Below are 22,049 nucleotides of genomic sequence, written 5' to 3' on the forward strand. Positions count from 1 at the left end.
CACCACGAGAAAAAGAGACATAATATGGACTAGTGCGGAGAAAGGATGCACTCTGTGGTGTCAAACTGGATGTCAAAGAAACATGATTTCATGACTAAAACTTTATTTAAAAATATGCAAGTGACACTTTCATATTAAAATTGCTATCTTTCCTCCTAGCTGTTAAGTGCTAAAAAGGCCCTGTAAAGAAATGACACCCCAGTAAAATGAGCACAGCTACCAGCCTAATCTTGCTTTTAAACTAGTATTTCCTCCTAAGGGGGGATGTCTTGAGAAGAGATCAGAAGTAGAAGATGAGCTTGAAATACTCTGCTAACACCAAAAAGTAGAGCTCATAATACATACATACACACATACACACACACATAGTCAAAAGCAATTTTGAAGAGACTCCGCCAACCAAATTTGACACATCAAAACAATTTAATATATATATATATATATATATATATATATATATATATCACACATAAAATTCACACACCATAAATACAAATAAATCAAACTTATAAGCACCCCCCCATGTTCTTTTATACCTAAAAATTAATGTATTTAGTGAGGCAATGTTGGTAATGCCTGTACTAGAGAGGGTGAGGTGGAAGGACTGTGAGTTTAGAGCTAGCCTAAGCTACATAATAAAATCTTGTTTCAAAAAATTGAAAAGCAGGAGCTGGAGATACCTGAACGGTTAAGAGTACTTATTGCTCCTTTCAGATAACCCAAGTTTGGTTCTTAGCACCCACATATGGTGGCTCACTAACACCTTTAACTCCACTCCAGGGGATCCAGCATCCTCTTCTTGCCTCCTCAGGAGCTAGATATACATGTGGCACACACAGACAAAACACTCATAAAAGCAAATAAAAATGAATAGATGGCTTAGTGGTTAAGAGCACTGAGAGCTCTTCTAGAGGACCTAGGTTTGAGTCTTCGCACCCACAAGGTAGCCCACAACCTTGTCTGTTTCAAATGATCCAACCCACTTCTGTGGGTACCATGCACACATGTGGTGCACAGACTTACACGCATGCAAAACACCCATACCCATTAAAAAGATAATTTAAACAAAATTTTAGAAATCAATCACTGTTTTATAGACATTATAGAGCAACTCAGTTATTTAAAAAAATCAGCAGATGCTAAAGTTCTTAGGAAGTTAGAACACTTATAATCAGTTTCTCCGCAAAATTATTATTATTATTTAAATGATGCTAGGAATCAGACAGAGGGCCTTGTACATGTTACGCCAGACTTTGGGACTTGCACACGCTAAGGGCAAAACATTTTTCTAAAACTGAGCAACATCCCCAATGCAAAAATTAATTCTTAAATGCAAAAGGGGAAACAGGAACTTGATGCAAAACCAGAAAGGTATAGCCACAAGTAACTCACCAGATTTACCATCATTAATAAAAAAACAAGTGGGGCAAACTGGGATTCTTTATCTGGAGAATGGTGTACTGAAGAGGAGAACACAGTGTCACTTACACAAGTCTCAAGCATAGGCCCATCTAATGAGGAGGAATTGGCAAAGCCAGATTGAGGAATCAACTCTAAAACAACTGGATTGCACTCATCTAGAATACAACAGAAGGCTGAGAAGCTGCTCTAGATGATAAACACCTAAACAGAGAGCTCAAATGAATGACCCTGGATTGAGTCCAAGGTCAAGAAGAAAAGGAATTCCATAAAGGGCAACACCGAGATAACTAACAAATAACTAGCAATAACTAGTAAAATCGATGATCTGGGTATTAGATAAAGGATTGATTTAGCATTACATTTTCCTGACTTTGATAACTGGCCTATTTATACTTATGGACTAAAATGCCCATCCACGTTCCTAAGAAATACAAGGTGAAGTGTTTAAAGGTTAAGAAAACAATGCATCCAATGGTTACTATCCCAATTAGTACCCAAATGATTGAGAGAGAAAAGTATTTTTAACAAGAAAAACAACATGTTAGGACCTAGTGAACTGTGTAGGTGAAGTTCTCCCTGATTTACTTGCAACCTGTAAGTTTAAATAATCGTCAAAACAAAACAGTGCAAAATGAAAACAACAAAGGAAGGAATAGCAAAGGTCTGTTTTCCAATCTCCTTGATTGTTTACAACAATATATTGCATTTAGAAAATCTTATCAAGATGTACATTCATATCACTTTCCTGTAGATATGTACTTCAAAAGAACATAATACGAAAATTTAAAAATATTAAACAAGCATTCAGATATAGTAAACGTAGAACTTTCCTTAAGTATGCAAACTTGCTGGGCAGTACAGAAGTTACAAACTCACCTTTTCTACTAATACCAAATTTAAGAAGCTCTTTGCTAACATCTACCTACACATTAATAAGACAATCTAAAAGAGATCTAGTGCTTAGGCCAGTATCACAGATCACTACTTGCTGTGGGACAATGGTCTTGTACTTTGTCAAGATTTGCCACTTGTATTTTAATAAAACGCTGATCGGCCAATAGCCAGGCAGGAAGTATAGGTGGGGTGACCAGGCAGGAAAGAGGCAGGGCCATGAGAAAAGGGGAATTCTGGGAAGAGGAAAAAGTCAGTCTGCAGTCATAACCCAGACACAGAAGAAGCAAGATGAGAATGCCTTGCTGATAAAAGGTACCAAGCCACATGGCTAACACAGACAAGAATTATGGGCTAATTTAGGATGCAAAAATTAATTAATAAGAAGCCTAAGCTAATAGGTCAACCAGTTTATGATTAATAAACCTCTGTGTGTTTCTTTGTGACTGAACTGTGGGACCGGGTAGGACAGAATCCTCTGTCAACAACTACTCTTAAATATGTTTTATGTCTCAGAGCTGACAATAGCTATCTTTCCCCTAAACTCAAAAAAATTTATTTCCAAAGATTTTATCCAATTTCCATACATATAAAATGACCCCCCACACACACATACATTATTTTTAGGAAAATAATTTACAATGATTATAAAAGTCTGTTTTGATTATCTGAAGATAAATTCAGAAAACAAATGTTCCTACTGAGGAATGAGCACTGTCCTTCATATTCAAAACTGATGATAAAAGCATACTAAGTATGTTTCTATCAGTTGCAAGGGCAATTACTCATACTTTCTTAAGTAGTGATGGGTCTGCTAATTTTCCCATCCTTCCTTCATACATTTTTTATGTCCCTTACCATCTTTTTCAATCCATCTCTCTTTATGTATATCTTCCAATGTCTTCATCTCTACTTAGATCCACAGTCATTACTATTATAACCCTTGGTTGGGCTCCTGTATCCCTTTATTACCTGGCATAATCTCTGCTCCTGTGAAATACAACTTTAACTGCTCTTCTTGAACACATCTAAAGCATACTTGACTTGGCACATTTTAGACCACAGCATTAACCTAACAAACAGGAAACATAGAGCTTCTTTCTTTATGCCATCAACTTTTCATTTTACTAACTCATTTGCATCAACATATCAAACATTGCATTTTGAAGAAAGCCTTCGTACTCTGTTTCCTCCAACTACCGCCAAGTGAGCCTAGTCTTTTTTCCCACAAAAGTTTACTCACTTACTCCAAAAAAAAGACTACTTTAGGTTTCTCTTTTCAACCATTAACACCCCACTCCTTAGCAATCTGAAGAGAATGTCCCACTGTTCTCATTATCCACCTGCCTGCCTATCTTTATTTTTATTTGTTTATTTATTTATTGCTGCAATCTCCTACAAGGGTCCCCGTTTCTACTTTTACTCACCTACATGATACTCTTAGCAAAGAAACTAAAGTGAGACTTAAAAATCATTTGTACCCTACATTCTCTCCAGTTATAGAGTTGTTACTGCCCATGTATGGCATACTCTGGTCCCTTGGCCTAACTAAGAACACTGCCCCACAAATGTCCTCTTCCTTACTTCTTGATCATTAATATTTAGTTGACTAACTCTCAAATATATAAATGCTGCAATTTCTTTTGCCTTGAAAACTCTGGCCTCACACTTCTCCCTTTCCCTGGTTCTGGCCCCACAGACAAGAAAAAATAGTCTTTAAAACTGTTCGTATTTTACTTTTCAATTCCTCTTATTTCTCTGTTTTGTTTTTGAGACAGTATCTTTCTATATAGTTCTGGTTGTTCTAGAGCTCACTTATATAGACCAGGCTGGCCTTGAACTCAGAGAAATCCACCTGCCTCTGCCTCCCAAATACTGGGATTAAAGGAAGATCTCTCGTGTCTGTAGAAGTCATTTAAAAGTTTTTTCAATTCACCTTGTACATGATCTTGGTCAGGACCACCAATGACTATCACACCTGAAAATCTAATAGAAATCTGGTCTTCATCTTCTTGACCAAATTTATCATTAATGTTTGACAGTTGATGACTCCATACACTAACTTCCATCTTAGGCCTCTTTATTGGTTCCTTTTTATTATTGATTTCCATTCATTTCTTTTAGTATCTCAAGGCTCTGGGCTCTTATCGCTTCCTGATCAATACTTTTTTGATGGTCTAATTAAATTTCACAGCTTAGATTTAGATACCATTTCAACAGTCTCAAGTTTCTTTCTCCAGTCAATACTCTTTTCCTCATTCCATAGTAACATTTAATTTTAAATTTCGTACTGAGGTGGCACCTCAACTTCTATTCCTGCAACTGGATGACTTCTCTCTCCAAAAGCAATTCCTCTTGTAATCCATCCCATCTCTTAAATGACAACCCCATCATGCAAGACAAAAATTAACTCAGAATAACTTTTCTCTATAGTCTACAACTGATCAACCAGACATACCATTGCAGGTTTTTGGGGTCGACACAGTAGCTTAGTATTCCGACTACTCATCATTATCTTGGTCCAGGACACCATTATCTCTTGCCTAGATATTGGTTGCGATCTCTTACACCTTATCCCCTTTTATATCACTGTTCACACTGTAAGCTGCTCTTACTAAAGCAGCTAAATTGAGACTTGAAAACCTCAATCAGATTGGCCTGTTAAAAATCTGACTGTGGCTCTCCATTCATTTCAAATAGAGGAAAACACAAAGTTCTTATATCATCACAAGATGTGATACAATTCAACATGCTCCCCACAAAGGAGGGGAAGCAAAAGGAGACAAAGACCCCATGACTCTGAAAGAGTTCACTGTGACAGTAAAGTATTTAGAGAATGTTTTCATGTGACAAACACTGTTCCACAACACCAACAGAACTTAATCATTTGACACACGCAGCTAGACTGCAATGGAAATACCATTACTACATTTTATCAGTTAGGAAATCCAGGCCTAACAAAATTAGAGAGTCCGCCCAAGGACGCTCAACTAGTAAACTGTTGAGTCAGAATTTAAACCCCAGAAATCTAAGGCAAGATCCCAATCTCTTAAGAAAACTCAAAAGCAGAGCACACAGAAACTCAACAAAACATAGCTGACTTTTTATAAAAATACCAAATCCAAAATACTACCTATTAAAGGATCAATTCTTGTTAGCTTCTATAATTAATTACTGAATCAAATGTTTATGAAATTTCATTTAGTTCAAATTATGACATTTGAGATATTTCTAGAACAATCCATGAAAATCTTGGCTTACTTTTAAATGCTTCATTTTGCATTAAAGCTTCAAGAATCTTTACTTTAGCTGGTCATTGTAGCACATGCTGTTAATACCAGCATCTGGGAGGCAGAGACAGGCAGACCTCTGTGATTCTGATTCCAGTCTGATCTACACAGCAAATTCAGGGCCAGCCAGGGTTACATAATAAGACTCTGCCTTAAACAAACAAAATCAAAACAAATAAAAGACCATTTCAGTTTGAGACGAGCCTTAAGCTTCTCTATGGTCTTTTCCCCGACAGTGCACTATAAATTCTAATTTCTCAGAATAGTAATAAACTGCAGAACAGATAAAAGGAGATAATAAGAACAAAAATTTAAACAAGCAAAAATAAAAAGGTAAATAGGCAGAGAATCTGTAATGGCTGAGTTGATTTATTTCAGGGCCAGAGCTGATATCACAATCTAATCCAAAACTAAACTGCTGGCATCCTCAACTTTCACTGGTCTTCATTAATTCTTTGTTATTTTCCTTATAGTGGAGCCAAAAAGACTCATTTCGCATGTCACATTTGAATAAAAAGGACATTTTTTCTGCATAATTACTACTTCTATCTAGTATTTTATAAACACAAAATTGGGGGTTATATGAAAGCAAAGAATGCCAAGAGACTTTTATGAATGAAATTTCTATGATTTCTTTTACAAAAATCCCTTTAAGTCCATAGATCTTACCTAGGAAGTCCAATAAATCCTTATTTAATAATAATATACACAGTAGAGTATGAGCAGCCACCACTTCTGCATGAAAGATTAATGTAACTATACCATGTTTTATTTCTTGCAGACTCAGGTGTTTTGTTTTTTAAGATGGAATAGCACCCTGAAAAATTTTATAATAATTCAAACTAAAAGTAGAGTGTTCCAGTTTGTACTGGAAGAAAACTGGGAGACATCATATTTAACAACACAAACCCAACACCAAGATCCTAATGCTGAGACCATAAGTGTCTACTAACCTGCTTGGTGGCAGGCCCGTCTTGAACAATGATGGCGGAGAAGTAAACTCAGCTTTTGTAGATGGAAGCGCTGCTTCTTTCTCTGAATTTCCAGTTCTCCCTTGCTGTACCTTCAAAAAGAAAAATGGGCTTACTATTTTGCTTAATTTAACAGACACTCAAGCACGAGACACTTTTAAGTCTATAACATCTGCCCTGAGGATGTTAAACATGAAGAATGAACCACGCCTAGATATTTATACTAAAAGGGACCTATCTATCAGCATTAGGTGAAATGCATCGAAGATGGATTTAAGGATCAAAATGTTCCTATCACAAAAACATACAGTTTGTCACTGAGAAACCCCAATAAACTGTAAGTCATGGAGATTCACAAATTGCTCATAAACAAAAGTAAATGAGTCCAGGATATACTTGGTTATAACTCCATGTTTCTAAGTTCAAAGAAAGGCTCAAACTTTCCCCTTCTGTACCTAGGGCACAAGAATCTTTGAAGGAAAGAGAGGGGCATAAAGATCTTTAAAAATTAGAGGAACAGGAAGTTTGCTGTGAGACCATGTCTCCTAGAAATGCCTGCCTAGACAATGACCACATCAATGGGCTTGCTAACACAGAAGGGCTGTAAAGCTGAGAGTGGAGAAGTGATCTTCTCTAAAGAAGAGCCCCTAATTGGTTATCTAATACCAAATGATCAGCCCTGAAATCATATACAAACAAGTAACAATATGGACTAAGTGAATTATATTTAGGAATATATGTATGTATGTAATATATTTTTAAAGTATTGCTTAAAAAAAAAAACAGAGCCCATGAATTTGAGAGCAAGAGGGATATGTGGAAGGGTTGAAGAAAGGAATGAAAAGGGGGAACTAATGTAAGTCAAAATATTAAAAATTATTACTAAATAAATTTTTAATAAAATAAAGCTAAATATTAACTTAAAAAGTCAGATCTCTATTAAGTAGTGGTCAGTTTTACCCAATTGGTACAGACCTATAATTAGGCCTTGACACCAAGTTCATTTGAAAATGAACTCTACGGCTGACTAAAAGCAAACTCATTTAAACGTACAGACCCTAATGGGATATCAGGACTATCACTAATGCAAGAAAGACAATAAGGATTGAAATGGATTTAATACACACCTGGGAAAAACAATGCCAGAATGTGGTGACAGGGGAAGGAACTCAATTACCAAACATCCAGTAACTATTTATCATTCTGTACCCAAAGCTCAGACTACTGGAAGAAAAACTCTAAACCTCAGAGAAAACAAAAACTATGATCCCAATACAGCAATGCTATGGAAAAAAACAGGGTCTAAGGAAAGTGAGGTGGTTCAGAGCACAAGGTGCTGATTTCCTAGGACCCACATGAAAGGAAGAACCAATTCCTGAAAGCTGTTCTCTGCCCGCACAAATGTACCACGGCATGCGTGTGGACACACAGCCAAACAAGCCACGCACACGCACACACGCACACGCACACACACACACACACACACACACACACACACACACACTCACTCACACACTTTAAAGAAATAAAATACTGTAAAAGATGCAAAAGAGACACATTATTCTGCCTAAAGGACTGGTTAAGGTCCCAATGTCTCCATAAATACCAGCAATTTGTATTCAATTTCTTGGCATGTCAAACTGACACCTCACAATTATTGTGGCATAAACTATCAACTTCCCCTAATCTGACCCTCTCCATATTTTCCTCATATTAATAAAATGGGATCACTACAGGTACTCTCTAACTCATGTTAACATACAAGATGTCAGCTTTACCATTTTAATGTCACCAAAACCCATCAGCTGACAGGACAGCTCCCTAGCCAAGTCCATCAGTGCACATCAGCTACTGTGATAAATACACTCTCCACATCTGCTCTGACCTCTGCATAGAGACAAAGCAATCTTACCACATATGTACACCAAACTCATGTCTCTCCTCTGCTCAAGATTCTCCAATTGCTTCCCAGTGCAACCAGAATAAAACAAATGTTTTAACACGGCCTGGGCAGTACGGGCACTGCATCCCTCTGAACTTGCTTTCCTATTCTTCCTCCACTCATTTTACCACTCCTAGTCATGACAGCCTTTGTCTTGTCCTTTTAGATATGTAAGCTCCTCACCTCTTGTCAGGGTTTCTGAATTAACTACTGTGTTTGGAATAGCCTTTCTCCTTACTGTCTCATGAATTCCTCTAATTCAAGCAGAGCAGTATTTACAAGCACCACCTATGTCATTGCTCTGTACTTTCAATTATGGGTCAAAAACAGACTAAAATAACTCAAGTGGAAAATTCCCCAAACTGGCAGCTGATATGTTAAGCCACACAGAGCCTGTACCTTCCCAAGTCCATCTCACCTGGGTCATGAATCATCCCTTTGTCAATGCATCCACATCCATACATCAGCATGCTATTAATCAATCGGTCAGCCACTTAGGATACTAGATAGAACTGTGATGGTAGCAAGGTGTTGATGTTTGGCTAACCCTTACTTAACTTGAAAACTGTTCCTGCAGGTTCTGGTGGTGCTGGTAGAATATGCTAAAGTGGCAGAGGCAGGAGGATCTGAGTTTGAGGCCAGGGATTACACATTTGCTGGGCAATAGTGGTGCATGCTTTTAAACTCAGCACTCCGGAGACAGGGTCAGGCAGATCTCTGTGAGTTAGAGGTTAGCCTGATCTAGAAGAGCTAGTACCAGGACAGGCACCAAAAAGAACTACACAGAGAAACCTGTCTCAAAAAACAAAAACAAAACAACAACAAATGATCCTAAAGCATAAAATAGTGATGCCAACAAAGAGATTCAAGTACTTCCTCTCAACAGAAAAGTCATTATATTCCAAGGTTGCTGTATAATAATTATTTTGGGCATACCAGAATAATTTCTATTAGTGTATTGCTCTGTATTGTTATTATTAATCACTTACTTGACTAATTTGGAAGTCAAATTTCATATGTATATGCATGTGGAAAAGCAGAAAGAGTATATAGGGTATAGTACTACCCGGTTTCAGGCATGTACAAGGGATCTTAGTGTGTATTCATTCCAGTAACCATATGTAACCAAACTATCCCTGTAGTAGGAGTAGCCTTCCTTCCCCACTCCCAGTCTCTCTCCTGTGATTTTCTATTTTCCTCCTAAAATTTCTTATTAGCATCATTATCTGAATATGTTGCTGTATGATAGATACTATCTGCCTATCATCACTGTAACAAGACCTTTTGAAGACACTGACTACATATAAATTCTGTATCCAAAGTGTCTGGAAAACAGGATGTGGATGAGCCAAAAACATTTTATTAAATTTATTTAATTGGTTTTGAGACTCTGCTCTAATTTCAGTTCTTCAGACTTTCAAATAACATAGAATGTACCATATTTAATTGTTGGCATCATTATTCACTGAATAACAAGCTTTCCCATTACAGAAGGTAAGAGTCCATTGTCTATTATGTTCACTTTCTTTCCCCAACCAGCCTAAAACAGTTTGATAAAACTGGATGGTAGGATTTAAACTACATGCATATGTGCATCTCTACAACAGGAAGAGTAAAGACAGAAGACAGAGAGTAAGCACATTAAAAACTACTTATGTTCCTAATTATGACACTTAATTTCTTCAAAACACACTTATTAAACAATCCTGAAAACCTTCACTACCCTAGCAAGCTTCCTTCTCCCCTTGCATTCTAACTGTCCACTGTGTCTTCAGATATACTCAGGATGACAAACTCAAAATCTATCCTACCAGAACATAAAATTATTGCTTCACATAACCTAGCATTTTAAGAAATAAGTGCACGATATACACTTGAATTATTGAAACCAAGTTCACAACAGATCTTACACATCTTAACCACAATTTATAAACTTGAGAAGCTAAGGGTTGGCAAGATGTAAAAAAAGCTCCTGTTGCCAAGCCTTATGAGCCAAGTTCACTTCTCTGGTCCCACATGATGGAAAGAGAGAAGCATTTTGTCCTTTGATCTCCCACACGTGTGCGAGTATATTTACTCTCTCTCTCTCACACACACACATACACACAAATACAAGATTGTTTTAAGTAGCTAAATATTCATTCAAATTATTATGCTGTCACTATAACAAAAATCCTGAAGTTTTTTGGAAAATAGCATTATTTATATATTATAAGCAATACTTAATAACACAAATTAGTAAATATTTAAAATTCTAATTAACAAAAAAATACAAATTATCAATCTCCAAATAATACTAGGGTGAAAAAGGAGCAGCTGAAAACTGTAAACAATCACATCTCAACCCACAACAACTGAAAGTTGTAAATGTTACAAAGCCTGGTACTTTAGAAGCAGATGAGAAAGTTAACTGAGTAGACTAAACTGAATTCTCAGTGAAGAGAAAGCAAAATACATTGAAATCATGGCAGAGGCAGAGGAACTGACACTCAAGCTCCTGGACATCTGGAGGAGCTGCAAATTCCTCTTGTCACACTGAAGAGTTTTTAAAAATCAGATTCCCACAAAAAGAAAAAACAACAACAATAATATAGAAAAACATCGTAAAGATAACAGCACATAAACAAATCTGCAATCCTATGGAAAAGCCTACAGTTGCTAAGTTTTTATCACAATGACGTGATGTGGGAGTGTCTTCTATCTATCAAATGAAATTTGTGTTGCTTTCATTGGTTAGTTAATAAAGAAACTGCTTGGCCTGATAGGTCAGAACATAGGTGGGTGGAGTAGACAAAACAGAATGCTGGGAAGAAGGGAAGTGAGGCAGACACTAAAGCTCTCCTCTCCAAGATGGACGCAGGTTAAGATCCTTCCCAGTAAGTCACCACCTCGTGGTGCTACACAGATTATTAGAAATGGGTAATCAAGATGTGAGAATTAGCCAGTAAGAGGCTAGAGCTAATGGGCCAAGCAGTGTTTAAAAGAATACAGTTTCCATCTAATTATTTTGGGTAAAGCTAGCCAGTGGCCGGGAGTGCTCCCGGGCAGCGGGAAGGGGCCTGCTGCTACATCTACATTGACGGAGCTTCCAAAAGACTGTAGGGTCAACTTTTACTGAAGGACTAAAAAGAATAAAACAATCAAATAACATCTGAGAAAAGTCTAAGTCAGAAGCTGAAAACAACAAAGCTAAAAAATTAACAGAATGGAAAAAGAGACTATGTAGAAAAAGAAAACAGCAGAAAAAAACATTAAAAATAAGTCTACTATTCAAATCCTCTGAAAGATGGGGTTAAAGAAAAGACTGAAAAACAAAGTAAAATGAAAACCTTCTTGGAATTTAAAAACTTAACAGCAAAAACAAAAATCTAAGTAGAAAAATAACTATCAAAAAGAAACTTCCTAAAAAGATGAGATGGAAAATTAGGGCAAAACCCGAGAATACAGGATTGCTGCAGTGATATAGGATTCACCTCGGTATGCTACTAATATGTTTTATTGCCACTGGCTTAACAGTAAATCCAGGCAAAAAATCTGAACAGAGATGTAAAAAGAGAGTAAGCAAAGTCAAAAAGACAACATGTAGTTGCCAAAGGAGAAAAACGCTCACCAGAACCTGTTGGAACCTTGCCAGTGGGCCACGACCTCATGGTGATGCACAGATGAATAGAGATGGGTTGATTTAAGATGTAAGAGTTAGCTAGGAATATGCATAAGCTAATAGGCCAACCAGTGTTTTAACTAATATATAGTTTCTATGTGATCATTTTGGGTCTGGGCAGGCAGGAAACAAACAAGCAGCCTCCGCCTACAGTGAAGTGCATCAGTAAAAGATAAAAAGAAAAGCAGAAAAAAAATAATACAAAAAAAGGTTTTCAGATATGAAACCCAGGTGTTTGAAAACTAAAAGGAAGCAGGCCAAGTTCCCATATATACATAAGTTCACGTTGTATGACATGGTTAGAAAACTATTTTTAAGAAAATGTTACAAACTACACATGGTGACAAACATCAGTACTCTGGGCATTTTGAAGCCTGAAGCAAGAAGATGGCCAGTGTGAGGTTAGCTTGAGCTATTCAGAGAAACCCTATCTCAACAGAAAATAAAACCAATCATAAAATGAAAGAAAAGTAAGAGAAAAGGAGAGATTGTGGTTGATTTTTTTTTCCTAATGGTCACTTTCTCCTACTCCTTGTCCCAGATTATATAATTACCAGATTTTTGCACTTAACTAAGTGGTTTTTATACCTAAAGATTCATCTTTTAGTTGTCACAGGGAAAAAAATAAAGCAAAACAACAAAGCCAGGCAGATATAGTCACACATGCCTGTAATCCTATAGCACTTTGGGGCAGAACACAAGGTTTATATACTTAAAGCCAGAGTGTTCTACCTAGCAAGAAATTCTAGGACATCCTACATTACACACCTAGACTCATTTTCAACACAAAATAAAACAAGAGAACCAATAAAAACTATTCACATCAAGATATATAAAAGGTTATTACTTCCCAAACAGAAAATGTTGATAACCACTGATGATAAAGGTATCTAGAGGTTGCTTTCTGCCACAGTTGTTGGCAAAACTTCTGTAACATAAAAGGGAATGATGCCTTCAAAAGGCTGCTGGGATGTTCCTCACTTGACTTTGACTTCCTTTGTGGTAGACAGGAAGAGAACTTAAACTGTGACTCTCCAGCAGTCTATCCCTTGGCCCAGACACCACTGAGGGCAACCATGCTTGTTTCACACCTATACTACTTAATACATCAACCCCCATCTGACATTTTACCTCATTTCTTTCCTAAATACTGATCTACACAATATCTACTGCTCTTGAGCTTTCTAATGGCTGCCGACTACTCACCAGAATGTGCACAATGGCTTAAATAAAGGTCTTTTTACATGGCTTTATTTCCACCATTTCCTACAGACCACAATATGACCAAAGAGAGAGGGGTGTCTGACTAATTAAAATCACTGAAACTAATCATCCCTAAATCAGGATTTCTAATAGGTTTACTAGCATTTAAGCACTTGATCAAGACAAGAAAACCACTGGACAATAACCATAAAACTCATTCAGAATGACTCAATCAATCAGAAACAGAAAAAAAAAATGACTTCCTCTCAATCAAAAGGAACTAAAAATTCGACAGCCTATATGTAAAATATATCTACAACTTTCAAGAGAAGACAGCCCTAGTAGTTTCTTATTAAGCTCACTGTTTACAAATCTGAGATTAAAAAAAAAACTATGTACAAATTGATGGTTTATAATGATAGTTCTCATTCCTCTTATGGGGGGGGGGGAATCAATGAAATGAACCAGCTCATTAATTTGCTCTAATTATCTACCAAAAATATTCAGTGACAGAGCAGACATCTAAAAAGTTGATGACCATTTAAAATAAATATTACCAAGCACTTTCAAAATATTAACAACAGAACAAGAACCAAATTCTTACCTGTTAGGATGCAAATTAAAGTCTCTATACAGAACTGTGTCCAGACAGCGGCTATATCTGCAGATACAGCACATGCATTGCATAAGGCAGCATTTTGGTGTCCCTGAAAAGGGCCCAGCGTTCTATATCCAGACCACAAAAGGTCCCTGAGGTATACAACCCAAACGAATCCCAGTGCCATCAGACATAGGAATTAAAGCTAAGAGGAGGAGACTACCCAGCCAAATCTCAGGAAGAGCAGCAATGGAATGTAGATTCTTTGGACCCATTGGAGGAACCAGAAGTCAGATCTGATGTCACACGATCCTATCAGCCGTGTCACTCACGTGAACCTATGCCTTCTAAGTATTTTAAAACTCAGAAGCTCTGTTTGAATTTTAAGAGGATCTCAGAGAACATCTGAAATTCTTGAAAACAACTTAACTATGAGCTATTAATCATCAATGACTTCCATGTCAGAGAATAAACAGCATCCCTTCTTTAAGAACTAGGAAAACTAAAATTTCCAATTTTGCTAAGGATAAGAGTATGATGCACAATAAGCACTGAACCTGCAGCCATGACCTTCATATTCTACAAATATGTACTATCCTTAGGTCACAACATACAGTAAACAAGTTTTGCTTGGCGTTGTTAGTATAAAAGGCTATAAATTCACATGCTTGCAAAAGTAGAGTAAACAACAATCAACACATGTGTAAGTCACCAGGAAGCTGAAGGTTTGGAAAAAAGGTAGCCATTTCCACTTTAATTTTCTCCCTTGAACAGTGGTATGGAGCAGACTGGAGAACAAAAATGAGAGCAACCAAGGATAATTTACTAAAATTCACCTTAAAAAGATTGAATCTGTCATCTTGGATCTCTGCACCTGGTGTAACTTCCATAGTACAGTCTTCGGCCTAAGTTAAATAACATATTCCCCATTAAGATACCACACAATCTTTAATTGATAGGCCACATAAAGACAAACTAGCAGTGGCTAGTCTGCGATTTGAACTAAGAACATATAATAATCATTAACATGGAACTGAAAGGGAAGCAAGGGGAAATAAACAAACATGGTCAAGACAAAAAAATTAAACTGTCATACAGCATTTAATCACCTTTTTAGGGGGAAAGCGACTCAAATATTTGGGGAGTCATATTGGGACAGTAAAAGAGGCAGGGTAACTCTGGAAGATTTACTATTACCGTAATCTTATTGGTTGTTGAAGTAACTGGTATAACTTCAAGTCCCATTCGGATCCTCTTTTGTTTTTCACAGTAAGCTTTCCAAGTATCTTCATTAAAGCCGTAATTAAAATAATCAGAAAGATCAGCACCTAAAGATAAAATATACTTTTAGGGCACAAAACTATAGTATGATACAAAATTGTAAATTTAAAACTATGGCAGCATCAAAACTATAGTGTGGTACAAAAATGTAAATTTAAAGATACGAAAAATAGAAGGTAACAAACTTTGAAGAGGAAGGGTATTAGTGGGAACTGGAAGGAGTCAAAGAGGATGAAGTAGTAGACATGCTTGAAAGACTAATGTGAAAATGGTCACAATGAAATCCATCATTATTAATAATATATGTTAAGAGAATTATTCATATAACATACATGCATATTTTTATGAACTAGTCTTAGCATCCTTTGAACTTTTACTAGCTCTCAAAATTACCACAATGAAGCAAAGACTGAAAAACATTTTGATCAAAACGATTTCCTTTAGAAATGGCATTATAATAAATAATGTATGAGTACACATTTATGTTAATTCCAGTGACTAATGAGATTTAATAATTTAAGTACTTAGTATTCATTATTTGCTTAGGACAATAAAAAGACACTGTAAAAGGCAGTATTTTCTATTATTGTTCAAAAATATTTTTTGATCATTTTACAACTAATTAATTAATTAATTAATTAAACCCCAAATAATCTTACCAGGTTTCCGCCATGGTTTATCTTCAAAAGAATCCAAATCTACTTCCAAGAGTGGCACTCCATTAATGCTGCCAGGTGCATCAAGGTCTACCCCTTTGACTTTGGTTCCTAGTTTACAGAAATGAAAAATGGCAAAGAAGCTACATTATCAAAAAGCTAGAAAGCAAAGAAACAAAAATGTCCCTTTACCATCCATCCTGACCACTGATAAAACTGCATAAAGTCAAACTTTGTGATGAAACTTAGGATGAACAAGATGACAAGGTTAGGGACTGAGACATTACGGCCTAGCAGGGCAGCACATGCCGAACATCTCTGCACCTGGGAAATGAAGACAGGAGGACTAGGAATTCAAGGCAAACTGTGGGTACACAGATAGGTTAAGGATAGCCTGGGCTACATGAGATTCTGTCTCAGGAAACAAAAACAAAAGACTACTACATCAATGGAGTTGCTATGGGCCATGTGTTAAAATGCTGTTTATATAATTTGTGAGCAAAGAAAAGTTTCTCTTAAAGGGTTCTAAAACAAGCAAAGTAGCACAGCCACAACAGGCCGAATGCCTGCTGTCTGAGTTGTCTTTCAGAGTCTGCTTATATGTGTCAGATGGCAGTCAAACATTACTCATGAAAAGAACTGAGACATTCTATTCAGAATCTATTTGAGATAGTATGCCGTATCTTCACACTGATGCAGCTGCAAAGACAAAGTTTACCTGTATTTCCATACACTCTTCCCCCTGCCTTGATATTAAGATTTACTGGCGCTGTTCCGTAACTCCTAAAAGTAGAATAAAAAATAATCTCAAAAACATACAATAACAAAATAGGAAGATATCAATGTGTTATAAACCCACATAGTGAGTGAATGAATTGGCACTCACAAATAAAGTTTATTTAGTTAATACAGGATAAAGAATTTTTTTAGATTATTTTATGTGTATGACTATTTTGCCTACATGTATGTACATCACAAGAGTGCTTGATGCCCAAAGAAGTCAGAAGAGAGCACTGGATCCCCTGAACTGAAGTTATGGATTGTTCTCAGTGCTGGGAATTGAACCCACATCCTCTGCAACAAATGCTAAGCCATCTCTCCAGTCCCAAGAACTAATTTTTTAAATAAGGCCTGCCATTTTTACCATCTCAAATATTTTTTTAAATGTCATCTTTCCATCCCAAAAGCCTCCCAGCTACTCTCAATGTCACTGTAGCAAAAATCATAAGAAACCCCGTTGCTGTTACCTCCCAGTTCCTCAACATCTTGAAATCCTGCAGCCCTGAAAGCTCCTTCCTTGACACATTGCCAAATCCCACGACCCCACTTTAGGCTTTCTCAAATTTTATATCACCAATCAAACCTCTTTACAATACACACGGAGTATTTCATTCATAAAAATGAATTCACTTAGAAGAAAGGTGACTGTAAGGAGCGAGAGGTGAACAGTGTTAACGGGAGGTTAGTAATTAAAGAGGAGGAGGAACAACCTCCAGGACAGCTGCAGTGCTCCACATCTTTGTCTGGGCTGTGACTACAGGAATACAGATATTTATGTGACAAATAACTGGTTAAACCAAACTAGGTCACACACAACTAGTTGCATAAATTTGGGCAAGTCACCTTAGCTGCTATGAACTTTATATAATTTTCTTTAAACATGAGTTTACTGCTGGGCACAGTGGTGCACACCTTTAGTACCAGCACTTAGGGGGTAAAGGTATCCACTTAGGTGGATCTCTGTGAGTTTGAGCATGGTCTACAAATAGAGTTCCAAGACAGCCAGAATTACACAGGGAGTCCCTTGTCTCAAAACAACAACAACAACAAAAGAATACCATTTTCTAATGAGTAGAAAAATAAAACTCAAGAATTAGTGCTAACTGAAATGGTTTTCAACACTGTTGGGGGCTAAAGAAAAAGGGATTCTGGGGGCCAGGGAAGAATGATTTGTATTGAACAGAAAGACATTAGTAAGCTTTCAGATCATATTCAAGACTTTCAAAGATTTATGTTTCATATCACATTCATGCTACTTAATTTGGCTCGTTTTGCTTAGAATTTAAGCTAACCAGACCTATGATGAATCCTACTTTTATTCTGCCCAATAACTTTGTCGGCTGTGGTGTGTGAAGGAGTACTTGCCTAGCATGTACAAAAAAGGTTGAGTTCAAGATCTACCACAGCCAAATAAAATAGGTATTGTTTATATGTTTTATCTTTGATGAAGTCCAAAAAAACTTAAGATTTTAGAAATATGAAGAAAGTATCTTAACACAGCAAAGTAGCATGACATAAAACACACGGCCGACATCGTATGGGATTATTCCACTAAAGTCAGAAATCAAACATACTTGTGCTTACGCATTATAGGGCTTAAAGTTTTGCTTCAGAAAAGGGATAGAAAGTGGAAGGAGGAAGCCAAACTATCTCCATTAGCAAATAATGTGATTATACTTGTGGACAACCTTCCATGATATACCAGAAAATTCAGTAGCCAGAAAGTACTATATATATATATGTGAAGATGTCAGGGAACAAAATGAATATTAATTTTTTTAAAATAAGTATCACCCCTAAAGAAATCAGGAAATCAATCCAAATCAAATAACAAATAAAGGAAAAAGAAAAACTAAGACATGAAAGACCTTTTCAATAAAAATTTCATCGTGAAACGGCAATATTTCCGACAGCAATCTATAGATTTGATTTAATACAATCCCTTCAAAATAAGTGACATTCTTCACCAAAGAAGAAAAACTCTAAAATTCATAGGGAAGCATGAAGGATCTCACTGCAATCCCAAACAAGAACAATGCCAAAGACATCACCATACCTGACGGAAATACTACAGTGCCAAGAATACCACCATCACCAATGGCAATACTACACGGCCAGGAAAATTACCATACCCGACAGTAATACTACAGGGTCGTAACAAAAACAGGCATTAAATCAATGGAACAGAGGACTCAGGAATAATCTCACACAACTATAGTCACCTGAGCTTCAACAAAGACGTCAACACTACAACAAATGATGTTAGAGAAACTGAATGTATACCTATAGAAGAGTAAACTAAATCTTTATACCTCACCTTGAATAAAAGTCAATCAATCTGGTCAAAGACCTTACTATAAAACTTAAAATTCTCAAACAGCTATGCTATGGAAAACAAGTGGCACTAAGAGGCCACCAAGTTCTCAATTAGAATTACATGAAATTCAAACTCTTTCAAATACAGCTCAGTGGAGACAGTCTACAACACATCTGCCAGAGAATTAATGTACAGAATATATAAAGAACTCAAAGCAAGCAAATACCAAAAACCCATACAACCTAACCCATACACAAAACAATGAAACAGTGAACAATCAACAGTCCTTACAGCCAACAAACATCCTGGCCATCAGGGACAGCACTGAGATTCCACTTTATCCCATTCAAAATGATGAATGATCATCTTAAAAACAAACAAACTCCCAAAGATAAGGAAAAAGTAAGTTTCAGTAGCCCTACAGTTAAAAGTAAGTTTCAGTAGCCCTACAGCTAATTAAAAAAAAAACAACCAACCCCAAAACACTTAATTCTACCATGATAACAAAACCACAATCCATTTTAATGTGTTTTCTTCCAATCCCTTAAGATCCCTTCGTGTTCACTGAGTTGGCAATAATCCATTAACTTGTTCCAGCTCATGGAACATAAATCTTGCTACCAACACACTGGTCTAAAAGGCCAAGAAAAATACATTAGTTTGTATTCGATATAAAAATTAAAGACCTAAGCCGGGCGGTGGTGGCGCACGCCTTTAATCCCAGCACTCGGGAGGCAGAGGCAGGTGGATCTCTGTGAGTTCGAGACCAGCCTGGTCTACAAGAGCTAGTTCCAGGACAGGCTCCAAAGCCACAGAGAAACCCTGTCTCGAAAAACCAAAAAAAAAAAAAAAAAAAAAAAAATTAAAGACCTAAACTAAGGTTTTGTATAATAAAATGAAAGAATGACAAAAATGCAAATGACAATTTAGGTGTTCCATTTTTAACAAAGAACTAATTCTAGCCAATTCTCTAGCAAAAATGTTTTAAATGCAGCAATCAGACATGGCTGTTTCCACAGACAGAATTAACAGTAGGCAGAAAGTAATTAACCACCTGTAAACTGTAACAAGTTCTTTTGTATCAGGGTAAGACGGAAAACATAGTATCAATAGAATCAACCACAGAGGAACTAAGCATGGTATCTTCACAAGGCAGCATTCATTCAAGTATAACTTAGGGCTGCCAAGGTGGTTCAGAGAGTAAAGGCACTTGTAGCCAAGCCCCAACAACCTGAGTGGGAAACACAGAAGTGACTTACAGGGAGTCCTCAGCCCTACACATGCAAACCATGGCACAAATGACCCCCTGCCAAATCAGGTAAAAATAACTTACCCATACTGTGGTGCTCCAGTTTTAATGTCTCCTATAGTGACATGAACATCATCCTCATCATCGTCACTGTCACTGTCACTGTCATCTTCTGTCTCAGTCACTTTCTAGACCAACAAAACAATTACAAAATCCATTCAATAACCCAACTCAGCATTTAATAGTAACGAATAAAAAATTATTATTCTGTATTTTTTGAAATTGTTTTAGAGTAAAAATTACAAGCTTATAAAATTGTTATCCCAACTCTGATGGTCTACAATAATTGACCTTATGAAAGATAAATAGGCCAGGCGGTGGTGGCATACACCTTTAACTCCAGCACTTGGGAGGCAGAGGCAGGCAGATCTCTTTGAGTTCGAGGCCAGCCTGGTCTACAGAGCAAGTTCCAGGGCAGGCTTCAAAGCTACAGAGAAACCCTATCTCAAAACTCCCTCCACTCCCTCCCCCACAAAAAGATAAATAGAACTTTTATTGCTCTCTTTCAGAGAATACAAGCTTCATATTTTCAATGCTGTTAACTATTTGGTAATTTTTAATACTGACATTGAATCTCATAAATGTTTTACTCATAATAATTTCTCAAGCACTTATTTTTAAATAATTCTATCTTATAGAAACTACATTTCCTTAGAGTCATTTTGTAAGGTCATCAACTACAACAGGAAGAGACTATATGCAAATGATTGTATGCAGCATTATGTATCTTTTCAAATAAAATGGATCTGCTTACCGCGGTGTTAGTATGGATCTAAAAGGTTGTTATATTTTAGTTACAAAGTAGTAGACAATCATATCACCTAGGCAAATGCTTTCCTGGTTATAAGTTTAAGTTTGAAAAAAAAAAACCTACAAGTTTCCTTCTGCATTCAGAATTAAAATGTACAACCCTCAGAGGGCAGCAAGTACCATGTCAATAGCCACAGAGGCAGGAGTATAGCCTAGAGAACATTCCTAAGAAACTGTAAGTCCAGATTGCAAACTCATCATCTGCTTTGCAAGTCAGGTTTACTCAATCTGTGATCAACACCTCTTTAGTGATTTGAAAACAATGAACAGTAAGCCTTTCCTCCTGCTGTGTCCCCTGAAGTGTCCTCCCTGTAGTTTTTCTCCTCACTAACTCTACATATTCTTTTGATATCAGATGGAGTAGTTGACAGAAGATGGGGTCAAGTCAATCAGGATGCTGAAGGTTATGCTAAATGTTGGTTTTATCTGTAAATAAACTAAAGTTCTTTCAAAGATTTTAAACATCAGAGTAACTGGATTTCAAAGCCTGATATGTATGTTACCGGTTTTGACACGCCATTTTCAGCAGCTTCCTCTTCAATTCCAGCTGGAGGATTAGCACTGCAACAAAAGGAAGGAGCGGACAGGTTGGATGCTGCTGCTTCAAGCACAGCTCACACTACAGTTTCTCTGAGAAGATTTGCTAAAGCTATTATCTCCAACTGGACGATGAACACAAGACCTGTAAATCTGTCTGGTTTTCCTGTTAGTATGCATAGAACAAGTATTCAGATGGAAGCAAGAGTGGGGCTTTCTTGATTTTTGGAGAGACTCCTTGAACTTACCACGTAGACCACCAAGCTGGCCTCAAACACAAGAGATCAGCTTACCTCTGCCTCCTAAATGCTGGGATTAAGGTCCCCACCACTACTCTCTGCCCAACAATTTCTTAATGACATACAATTTGATGGTTGGACA

General features: G+C 36.9%; 1 protein-coding gene across 23 annotated transcripts in view; it reads right to left on the reverse strand.

The window, feature by feature from the left end:
* Fip1l1 (factor interacting with PAPOLA and CPSF1) overlaps positions 1–22,049 on the reverse strand; it is a 62,706-nt gene that overhangs the window by 35,056 nt on the left and 5,601 nt on the right. For 11 of the 23 annotated variants that reach the window (XM_075943012.1, XM_075943018.1, XM_075943020.1 and 8 more), the window contains 7 exons: positions 21,635–21,692; positions 20,346–20,449; positions 16,634–16,698; positions 15,919–16,026; positions 15,176–15,306; positions 14,815–14,883; positions 6,557–6,666 (listed from right to left, as the gene is read on the reverse strand). In XM_075943012.1, the coding sequence (XP_075799127.1) occupies positions 6,557–6,666; positions 14,815–14,883; positions 15,176–15,306; positions 15,919–16,026; positions 16,634–16,698; positions 20,346–20,449; positions 21,635–21,692 (645 nt within the window). The remainder of the gene's footprint in view (positions 1–6,556; positions 6,667–14,814; positions 14,884–15,175; positions 15,307–15,918; positions 16,027–16,633; positions 16,699–20,345; positions 20,450–21,634; positions 21,693–22,049) is intronic. The other 12 variants (XM_075943024.1, XM_075943017.1, XM_075943026.1 and 9 more) reach the window with 2 other exon arrangements.

Source organism: Microtus pennsylvanicus, chromosome 12 (genome assembly GCF_037038515.1).
Source record: "Microtus pennsylvanicus isolate mMicPen1 chromosome 12, mMicPen1.hap1, whole genome shotgun sequence".
NCBI lineage: Eukaryota > Metazoa > Chordata > Mammalia > Rodentia > Cricetidae > Microtus > Microtus pennsylvanicus.